Raw genomic sequence first — 11,335 nt, forward strand, 5'->3', positions numbered from 1 at the left:
GGAAAGCAGGCAGCGGTGGGGGGAGGGGTCCCTGTCCACACTCTTGCTCCTCGCAACGCGTGCAAACCACTGCGGCAGGTGCAACGCACCCCTAGAGCCGTCACAGGCGGGAGGGGCCCTCCCGGCTCAGGACGCACGAATGGCCGAGCGGAGCCTCCACGCAGGGCTGGGAACCCACAGCCCCGCGCCCACCTCGATGCCACTCTGGCGCGCCAGCTTCACAGCCGTGTTGTAGTAGCCGCAGCGCAGCAGGTGCTCCACCATCATGCGGTCCATGCGCTTCCTCTTCCACACGCTGGCCGCTGCCGGCTGGTCGCTGCTGTGCTCCTTGAGGTGCTCGATCCTGCGCTTGCACAGCTTGGCGCTCTCATCCTCTGCCTGGATGGACTCCACCGCCTGTGACACGCGAACAGAGGGGGCGCTCAGGACGGGCGGCGACCGGGCACCCCACCCTGACCGCCGAGGACCAGGAGGCAGGGAGGTCAGAGGGGAGCTGGGGCCCAGGGCCACGAGCAGCAAGAGTGTGGGGGCTGCTGCTATCGAGGGGACGGCAGGGTCTGTCCACCTCCTCAGGGATGTTACTGCTTTACATACGTTGGGGCTGTGCTGCCAGAGGCGTAGAACTTTAAATTTGTCATAGCTTCCTGGTTAATGAAACTACTTGTCATTGTAACGTGACTTTCTATCTTTTATAATACTTTCCCTTAAAGGCAATTTTGCTCAAAATTAAGAAAGCCAAGTGGAAGTGTTCTACACCTGCGTCACATAGCAGCCACTGTCAACCACCTGAAGTGTAGCTCGTGCAGCCCCAGCAGTGAATTCTTGATTTTATTCCATTTAAATGTTAATGGGCACAGGTGGCTGGTTGGCTACACACTGGACAGCAGGTCCAGAATTCTGGTCGGCCCCTGTTTCCTTCCAGCACATTCCACTATGGTTTGGCTTCCAACTGCCATCAAGAAGTCAGCTGTCAGGATATTTGCTGCTCCTTGACAAGTGGATTTTCCTCTACCTGCTTTTAAGATTTTTCTGTCTCTCTTTTCTTCAGTCTCACTATGTGAAAATCCTAGTTACGTTTACTTTTATTTAACCTGTTTAGGTCTCCCCGTCATTCTCCCTGCACATCTCTGCTCCCGCCCGCCTCTGCTGGACTCTGGCCCACTGCAGAGGCCCTGCTCTGTTCCCTAATCTCTCACCCTCTCATGTGCTCTCGTCTTTTCATCCCTGTGCTGTATTCTAGGTAATTTCCTCAGACCCACCTTCCAGCTCACTAACTCTCTCTTTAACTTGGTCTGATTGTTAAGTGTTAAAATGTTTGTTGTAAGCAAACATTTGAGTTTTTCATTTGCTATTTTTCACTTCTTGTATTTTTACTTGGTTCTTTTTAACTTTAAATGACATACTTTCTATTCCCTGCAGATATTTTCAAGCTATTTTTTCATCCTTTAAGCACAGTAAAGTACGGTATTTGATAGTTTCTGTACCTGAAGTCTGTGCAGATCTCTTTCTAGTCCTGCAGTGTCGCAGTCGTGGTGTCTTGTGTACCTGTGCTGGTTACTGTAGTTGAACAATCTGATGCTCAGATAGATAGAAGGCATCCTCCACTCAAGAGAACTGCATTTACTCTACCTGGAGCCTGGAGGCAGCACCCGCTGGGACCACTCAGACCAGGTTGAAGGAGGGGGTGGGCGGCAGTGCTTCGCCCAGCAAGTCCACTTCTGGGCACCCTCACCTGAGGTGTAGTGCTGCTGGGTCCTGCCATCAGGCCCCCCACTCTAATGGCCCTGAGTCACTGGCCAGAGAGGCCCTTGCTGGGGGCTCTCTCTAGGCAGCAGGGGTCCCTTGCCTTCTAGCCCCCCGACACCCTGCTCTCCAATTCTGGTGAATAAAATGTTTTCAAATATTTTATCTCACTTTTTAGGGCCTATCAGTGGGCATACCTACCACTCCCAGAAACAAGATACCCTATGTGCTGTTTTGAGGTGAAATTGTGAAAATAATAAATCAATCTACTACCCATCCTGGCCTCCCCGACCTGGGCTCCCTGGGACATCTGGAGTCAGGATAAGCTGGCCCTACAGGAACAGGAATGTGGGCCGGGAAGCCGGCCTTACAGCTGACATAGACTCCAGAGCGCAGACAGCAGGGGAGGGGGGCCCCTCCACCGCAGCTCCCCCAGGAGGCAGCCCCTTCTCAGGACAGCTGGGTGAAGGGTGCGCCCATGGGGTGCGTGCAGCCTGGGGGCAGAGCAGGCAGCATGGCCCGGAAGCAGCACTGACCTTCCTCTTGAGGACACTGAGCTTCTCCACCACACCATCCAGGAGGCTGACCACAGAGTCCACGGCCGGACAGCTGCTCAGGGTCTTCTCCAGCTCAGCCACTACCATGGTGACGTGGCTCGTCTCCCGGTCAATGTTCTTCTGTGCGGCACGGAAGCGCTTGTTCAGTGTTTCGTAGGGCACCTGCAGAAGACAGAAGGCCACTGAGTCCACACTGTCGGCGGGTGGGCGCCACCCATCGTCCACGCAGGATGTGCGGGCCTCCTTCGTGGCACTTTTTGAGACAAGAGGCTTCGGCTTCTCATTCTCTAAAAATGCATCTCCTCTAAAACCTGCCCGAGCCCCACAAAAGGCCCATGTGAGCGAGGGTCACCTGTGTTCCTAGACAAGGACACAAAGGCTGAGATGCACCCTGACCCACATCTAAGATGTAGTGCAGCCTCCACTCTTCCCAGAAGCCTCCACAAGTCAGCGGACAGAAAGATCACCAAGTTCACCTAGAATAACACAGTTAAGGAAATGACCAAAAAGGAGAGCAGTACTGTGGGCTTTAATCGATTGGACGTGAAAGCCCACGATGTGCAGCAGAGATGCTGATGAGCCCGGCGGGCACCAGGTTGAGGCCGGACAGAAAGCAGTACCTCAGGCGCACCTCAGGGTTAGGAAGGTGATGGCATCAGCACCCATGGGAGATCCCAGGCACACATTTAACTGATCTCAACAAGAGGACGCCCATTCCCTGAGTCATTAAAGACACACCCATTCCCTCCAGAGCACAGGAAGATAGAAAACCCACAAAGCATCACTGAGAAGTCTGGAGAACTGCTGTTCACACACGCGTCGGCCCCCGAGGTCGTCACAGCGCAGCAGGCAGGGTCCAGCACCGCACCCCGGGGACCCCTAGGGAAACCCCCCGAAGACAGGGACTCCCTGCCAGCACTCCCTGCTCACACGGCGGGTCTCCGTGGAATTCTGCGATGGCTGCCACAAACCGCCCCTGTGAGCGCTTCGTCTTCGGACCTGCCCAGCAGGGAAGCACCCACTCCCGGGGCACTGCCGGCTCCAGCGACACTTGCTAAGCACCAGCCGTGTGCCAGGTACCGTGCCTGGCAGGGAGGAGACCTGGGCCTGGCTCAGAGCCCGGGCTTCCCAGCAGCAGAGACCCCGGGGGGATGGCAGAGATGGGCAGGGCCGGGCTCCAGCCACGGAGGGGCCACCACAGCAGGACTCTTCGCCGGAGACCCAGCAAGGCCAGCACTGGCCTTGCCCTCAGCTACCACCCCCGCTCGGCAGTGCGTAAACATGCCTGTCCACGCCTTGGGTCTCATCAGTAGTCTGAGGGGCAGAATGCCACGAGCCGAGCCACATCTGCCACGTGTGATGGGGTGCGCTCGGCGAGGGGTGGTCACCCCGTTGGGACTCGGGCTCGCTGATGACCTGCTGTGGGGTGGCTATCAAAGCACAACCGAGCTAAGAGACCAAGCCCAGCAGGACACGGGAGACGGCCTCACAAGGACGTTCGGGGCCACCTGCTGCTGGTGGGCGGCGTGGGTTCCCCTGCACGGGCCACCGGACTGGTCTCCGTGGTCCACCCCCCACACTGGCCGCCTCCTCTGGACTCAGTACTTCCTGTAAGAAAAAACGGAGGGACTCCTTCGGTGTCCACTTGGTCAGAAAGTGACCACTGCATACAGCACCCAACACGGTGGCAGACAGCAAACCACATGCGGTGAAGGATCCCCCCCAGCTCCTGTGGAGGGTGTGTCCTGCCACAGGATGGGATTTCTGGAGGGTGGAGGCACGACCCAGCCTTCAACCACCACCCGTGGTCTCCACGACCAGGACTGGGGGGGATGGGTCTCTGTAATGGGAGCGGCACGTAGAGCAACCCCAAGATTGTGTGACACCGGCACTGGGGAAGATGCCCCAGGGTGCTCAGCTGCCGTCGGTCTGCCCCCCAACGCCACCGTCCTGACCCGACGACCCCCCCAGGCAGCCTCCATGGTGTGCAGACAGGGAGAGACACCCGCAGGGGGCTGAGGTCAGGACTGGTGGGGTGTCACTGATGACTGCAAACTCCCTTCCAGGCTGTTGGTTAAACCCAAGTGAGTGTAGGCGTTAATTGTACTGCTTGAAAGAGTGAGCACTCAGTTCCAGAACGACTGGGAAGTGGGTCACCGGCTGTGCCCTCAGGACCCAGGGCCAGGAGCGGAGGCAGCCTGCCCGGGTCCCACAGGCCGTCTGCGTGAACACACTGTGTATTTGTAATCTGAGTTGGACCGATACATTCATAAAAGAAAACAAAGTGGAATTACTAGAAAACAAATTGAACAAATCCCACGATGCACAATAAACAAAAGCTCCTAAGTTGTTTTTTATTATCACATCCAGACGTTAAAATTCTATTCCAATAAATGTAATCAAAACAACCACGACGCAGAAGAAAAGAGTCACATGCCTGCACAGGCACGGGTGCGATCACGGGCCAGGAGTCCGCGGGTCCCTGTCCTGGGCCAGAGAGCCCGCACGGGCCGGGCACACACCGGTACACCCGTGCGCGTCACCGAGGCAGGGGGATTCCAAAGAAAGCTCCGTGGGCTGGGGATCCGACTTTTAACTCTTATCCAAAAAAGATGCCGGTGACGCTCTCACACTCATCCTCAGTCCACTGTCAGGACCCAGTCCCAACAATTTATACTGTAAGGTGATAGTCAAGCTTACCTATTTCTCTTCTGAGGAAAGAAGCCGACTCAGGATCTGGCACACGTCCACAGTGCGGGAACGGAACCACGGCACAGCCCGGCCGGGGGTGGTGGTGGTGGTGGTGGTGGTGGTGGTGGCGGCGGCGAGGGTGCCGCCCCCGCCCGTGGCCCACACCCGGCCCCACCCGCGCTCCTGATGGCTCCGGACCCTCCCGTCCCCCAGAGGCGTCCCCTGCACCTGCACCAGCCCCACGCCTCTCCTGGCCCTGGCCATCCTCCCACGTCACAGACCGCCGGCCCACATGCTCGGGGCCCATGCCAGCTGGGCCACACGCTCTGCAGGGCTGAGCTTTCGGGTCCCACCCTCTGCTGCCCATGCCCCCCTCCCCCTGTACGAGCACCTGGAATCAGCGTCCTTCCCGGGGCCGCCGGGCCGCCCAGGCCTTGCCTCTCCTGCCTTTCCCCAACTGTCCCCTGCTGTTCTGTCACCCACAGCTCCTCAGCCTCCTTCCCAAGGGGCTTTGGCCAAAAGAAGGGGTGGAATTTCAGAAATGCTGAAGACTCTACAACATGCCAAGGTATCACTGAGAACGAGGCAAAATTGAGATGCTTTCAGATAGGCAAGGCTCCAAACCCCTTAGCAGCCAAACCCCTTCTGGGAGGAAAACTACTCAGAGACAGTCCTTGGTGAGACAACAAAATCACAGAGATATGAGAAATGGCAGTGAGGGGGGGAAACCAACAAAGAACCAGACCAAGAGAAAAAATATGTGTTCTTTAATACATTCCTAAAAGCACAGGCAATAAAAACAAGAGTAACAAATGGGACTACATTAAAGTTTAAAACTTCTGCAAAGCAAAGGAAGCAATCATCAGAGCGCAACGGCAACCCGGGAACGGGAAGAGATGTTTGTGGACCACACGCCTGATAAAGGGTTACTATCCAGGCTTCATAAGGAGCCCCGAAAGCTCCACGACGGAGAGACAAATAACCCAACTGAGAAATGGGCCACGGACCTCAACTGACATTTCTCCGAAGAAGAGAGACGCGGCCCCGACACGTGTGGGCAGGCGCTCAGCACCACTAACACTCGGGGAAACGCCAGTCACAACCACGAGGAGAGCACCGCACACCGTGGGACGCTCCCAGCGGGAACAGGAAGCGGCTGTGCTGGGGGGTGCCGGCCCCTCCTCTGGGACTCCGCCTCCAGGACCGGCAGGAACAGTGTGTGCTGTGGGGCGTTCTGTCAGAGTGGCCCGAGCTGACTTAAGAGAGTCCTAGGGATCTGAGCGCGACTCAGCACTGCTGGACACTTAGAAATGATGGAGACGGCTCATTTGTTTTCTACCTGGATAAAAAAATATCCTGAATGATACTGGTAACATACGGGCAATGGTGCCTGATTCAAAGCACTGGTCCAGGAAGGCACGGAGACCAAGGAGGGTGGGGGACCCGGGGGTGGACCCACGTGCACAGTCAGTGTGGCCAGCCAGAGAGACAGGGCAATTCAGGGCCGAGAGGACCAGCCGTCTCCCAACAGAAGCGCCGGGACTAGACCGCACGTGGGAAAAGGACAAACCTCAACCTGTGCCCCATACAATCTGCACAGATTCCCTTGAAATGAACCACACACCTAAACATAAACGCTGAAACTGTAAAAATCCTCGACGTAAACATAGGAGAGAATCTTCACAACCTTGAAATAGGCAAAGATTTCTTGCAGGTATACAAAATGCACTAACTGTAAAAGAGGAATCAGTAAATTAGTCTTTATCAAAACTAAAACCTTCGCCCTTTGAAAGATAATTTAAGGTAAGCTGCACCACTTTTTTTTTTTTAAACCACACCCCCCTTTTTAAAATTTATTTTTGGCTGCATTGGGTCTTCGTTGCTGCATGTGGGCTTTTCTCTAGTTGCGGTGAGTGGGGGCTACTCTTCGTGGTGGTGCGCAGGCTTCTCACTGCGGTGGCTTCTCTTGTTGCGGAGCACGGGCTCTAGGCACGTGGGCTTCAGTAGCTGTGGCTCGCAGGCTCTGGAGTGCAGGCTCAGTAGTTGTGGCGCACGGGCTTAGTTGCTCCATGGCATGTGGGATCTTCCCGGACCAGGGCTCAAACCCGTGTCCCCTGCATTGACAGGCGGATTCTTAACCACTGCGCCACCAGGGAAGTCCCCCTGTATCACTTTTTATTTTACCAATTTCTCATTGAGATATAATTCAGATACTATAAAATTCACCCTTTTAATTCAAGTAAACAACTTAGTGGTGTTTAGTACAATCACAAGGCTGTGCAACCATCAGCACCATCTACTTCCAGAACATTTTCATCACCCCAAAAAGAAACCTGTTGCCTACAGAAGTACTCCCCATAGCCAGGCAACCAGCCACTAATCTACTGTCTACTTGAATGGACCTGCCTATTCTGGACATTTCATATCAATGGAATCATACATTCTGTGGCCTTTTGTGTGTGGCTTTTTTTTTAAACTTAGCATAATGCTTCCAAGGCTCATCCGTGATGTAGCATGTACTTCATTCCTTTTTCTGGCTGAATAGTATTCCATTATGCGAATACCACATTTGTTTATGCACTCATAAGTTGATGGACATTTTAGTTGCTTCCACTTTGGAGCTATTATGAATAATAAGGCTATAAATTCCTGCACAGGTGTTTGTATGGGCACGTTTTCACTTCTCCTGGGTAGATTATCTAGGAGTGGAACTGCTGGGTCATATGGTAACTGTGTGTAACTTTCTGAAGAACTACCAGACTGCTCTCCACCGCAGCTGCGCCGTTTTACATTCCTCAGCGTCTGTCAGGATTGTAGCTTCTCCACACCCTCCTCCAGCACTTGTTACTGCCCATCTTTCTGTTCACAGTCATTCCCATGGGCATAAAGCAGTGCCTCATCACGCTTTCGTTACTTCACTCATGACGAATGATGTCGTGCATCTCCTCTTACGCTCATTAGCCATTTGTATCTCTTCTTCAGAGGAGTCTCCTCAAACCATTTGCTCGTTTTTACATTGGGTTATTTGTCTTTATATTATTGAACTGTAAGAGTTCTTTACATATCCTGGATACTAGATCCTTATCAAAAATGATCTGCAAATATTTTCTCTCTCTTCTGTTAGTCTTTTCACTTTCTTAACAGCATACCTTTGAAACACAAGCTTCTTCCCTTTAATGAAATCCAATTTATCAGTGTTATTGTAAATAAAACTCTTTTCTTCATTTCCCTTTTCACTGTTCATTTCTAGGATACAGAAATACAAATTATTTCTATTATATAAACTGATCTTGTATCCTGCAACCTTGCTGAACCAGATTATTAGTTCTAACAGGTTTGTGTGTGTGTGTTGCGTACGTGTGTATTCCTTAGGACTTTCCATACACAAGATGATTTCATCTGCAAATTGAGCTTTACTTCTTCCTCTCCAATCTGAATGCCTGCTATTTATTTTTCTTGCCCAGCTGCCCCAATCGGAACCTCCAGGACAATGCTGAACGGAAATGGTGAGTGGACGTCCTTGTCTTTTTGCTGATCTTAGGGGAAAGCTTTTGGTGTTTCACCACGAAGCACGATGTCGGCTGTGGTTTTCTCAGAGATGCCCTTTATCAGGTAGAGGAAGTTCTCTCCTATTCCTAGTTTGTTGAGTGTTTTTATCATGAAAGGGTGATGGATTTTGTGTCAAGTGTTTTTATCTGTGTCTACTGAAGTGATCATGTGGTTTTTGTCCTTTATACTATTAGTATGGCATTATGTTGGCTTTTACATGTTGAACCAACCTTGCATTCCTGGGGTAAATCCCACTTAGTCATGGTACATAATCCTTTTCATATGTTGTCAGATTCAGTTTGCTGGCATGCCGTTGAGGATTTTAGCACCTATATTCATTCATAAGGACTGGTGTGTAGTTTTCTTGTGGTATTGTTTGTCTGGTTCTGGTATTAGGGTAAAACTGACCTCACAGAACAAGCTGGGAAACTTCCTTCCGCTTCCATTTTTTGGCTGTTTGTGAGGGAGCAATGTTAACTCTTTTTTAAACATTTAATAGAATTCACCAGTGAAGCCATCATGTCCTGGGTTTTTCTTTATGGGAAGTTTTTTTTTTTTTTTAATTTTTTTACATGGTATAGGCTACTCAGCCATCATTTTTACAAAAGGGTGATTTTATGCGGTTCAACTCAACACATTTTTCCTTCTACATATTTTCTGTTTGTATTCCTCACCCAATACTCAACAAGGAAGAGGGTATTGGAGCTTTCTCATCAATTTGAACCAGCTTTTTATGGTTCACATTTGGTGGATTTTTTTAAGGTTTGTTACTTGCTTTTAAATTCTGGTTTTATCTTATCTGGTTATACCAAAAAATTAAATTTATATTAATCAAATCTACTTAATGTTTCCTTGGTAATTTGTTTCACTACAGCTTTTAAGATCATAGAATTTCTCCATTTAATTAGTTGAATGTTAAACTGTATTTCCTCCAGTACCTCTTTCCCCTTCAGTGACTCGCAAAAAGTAATCCTTCCTGTTTTCATGACTGAAACAGCATCTGGCAAACACCCTAATCGAGACGTGTGTGAAACATCTGTACTCTCAGCCAGCTCCGCCGCGGCCCTCCCACACCGTGCCATTTGCTTTGGTACGTGTTTCTTCAAACCGTCTCCAGTGTTTGCTGTGGGGTTTCTCACAGTATTTGCTGACAAAGAGATGCATTTTAGTTTGTTCTCATAATGTTTTCAGCCATTTTCACCAGCACAGGAAGGAAGTATTTCCCCAATGGCATGAGGCCTTTTATCTTTCACGATTAAGAAACCTCAGAAGAGGTTTCTAAATATTTATCACAAAGCTAACAACACCTTGTAAAGTGTTGGACCGAGCCCTGAATGGCAGCAGACGCCCCTGCCTGGCCTGGAGAGCCGTGCCTCGTGTTCCGGCGTGTGGCACGAGAGTCTCACGAGTCACAGTGGCTCTACGCTCCGCTGGGCTGACCTCCCCGGGCACAGCACACACCTGAGGGAGGCTCACGAAGGACAGCAGTGCTTCCAGCCCCCTCTCTCAAATAGGCTTCTTGAAAAGTGACATGTCGCTGGTCCACCTCTAGGGGGATGTGATGAGATGGACTTTTCACTCCGTGAAGTGCAGACAAAGCTGGAGGCGGGAAGGGCACTGCCAGCACCTCCGTATTCTCCCTCCTGGGGGCAGGGTCCTCTCACCCGCGACTGCTGGTTACTCACAGGCATCCTTTTGTGCCAGTGGTCCATCTCAGCAAGGGCAGTATGAGTAGAACAGTACACGCTGCAAATGCTGAGTTAGCCGGCGTGCACACAGCAGCCTGGCACCAGGCCTCCACATGAGCGTCTCCAGGCCCGGGACGGCTCACTGACCAAACACGACACGCAGAGCCCGAGCAGGCACCAGTGCCGACTGTATGCATAACGCCAGGGAACCACTGCCTCACCCTTTCCATACAACACATAACCAAAGCCAGCAATTTTGCAACAAGGCTGTTACTTCCGCAGTTCCACAGCAGACCCTGGTGTCCCGCAGAGACACCCTTCTTGGAGCTTCCCTCGTGATAGATAAGAAAGGTCTGATCGAGCACACGGACAAGTCAGGTGGCGTCTTTACGGCTGCTGCTAGCACCTGCAAACAGAAACCCAGCCCCGCTGCCGCTGCCAGCCACGGCGCCTCCACTGGCGCCCACTGCTGGCGTGCTGCAGTCACCCTAACGTTTTACTCCTCCTGGCATTTTCCCAGGAGATGTTCTACTGGTTATTGCTGGGGTGCGGAAAAGTGACTGAGTTTTGTCTATTTTTCATGTACCCAGTTACTGTGTTGACCTTTATAATTAATTGCAGTCATTTTCTGGTTAGTTTGCTTGTGTTTCTGGGTACATAAACATTCTATCTCATTCGTTCTAATAGCTACATTTACTTGTTTCAATCTTACTTCACTGGATAGAATTGCCAAAATAACATTTAATAATTCATCTGTTATTTGAAGAGTTATTTCTTCTATGCCCTCCAAAGAGCTTATAATCCCAGTGGTTAGAAACAAAGAAGCAAAACACAGTTAAGTCAAATGGCAGCAGCAGCTAAGGAGAAAAACAGAGCAGAAGAGGGGATGGTGGGCCTCCCAGTGTAAATAAGGTGGTGGCACTGGGAAGGTGGTTACCTGAGCAGAGACCAGGGAAGGTGAGGGAATAAGCCAGACTGGCATCTGGGGGAAAGGATTCTGGACAAAGTAAACAAGAGCAAAGACTCTGAGGCCCCCATGCTGGCACATCCTGCAGCAGCGGGGAGGCCACTGTGGCTCAGTGTCCAAAGGGGGGGAGGGGGCGGGGG

General features: G+C 51.7%; 1 protein-coding gene across 3 annotated transcripts in view; it reads right to left on the bottom strand.

The window, feature by feature from the left end:
• The window catches only part of MAEA (macrophage erythroblast attacher, E3 ubiquitin ligase), a 30,477-nt gene that overhangs the window by 12,907 nt on the left and 6,235 nt on the right, over positions 1–11,335 (bottom strand). For all 3 annotated transcript variants that reach the window (XM_057546585.1, XM_057546584.1, XM_057546583.1), the window contains exons 2-3: positions 2,280–2,462; positions 193–396 (exon numbers count right to left, since the gene is read on the bottom strand). In XM_057546585.1, coding sequence (XP_057402568.1) covers positions 193–396; positions 2,280–2,462 — 387 coding nt within the window. The remainder of the gene's footprint in view (positions 1–192; positions 397–2,279; positions 2,463–11,335) is intronic.

This window comes from Balaenoptera acutorostrata, chromosome 5, assembly GCF_949987535.1.
Source record: "Balaenoptera acutorostrata chromosome 5, mBalAcu1.1, whole genome shotgun sequence".
NCBI lineage: Eukaryota > Metazoa > Chordata > Mammalia > Artiodactyla > Balaenopteridae > Balaenoptera > Balaenoptera acutorostrata.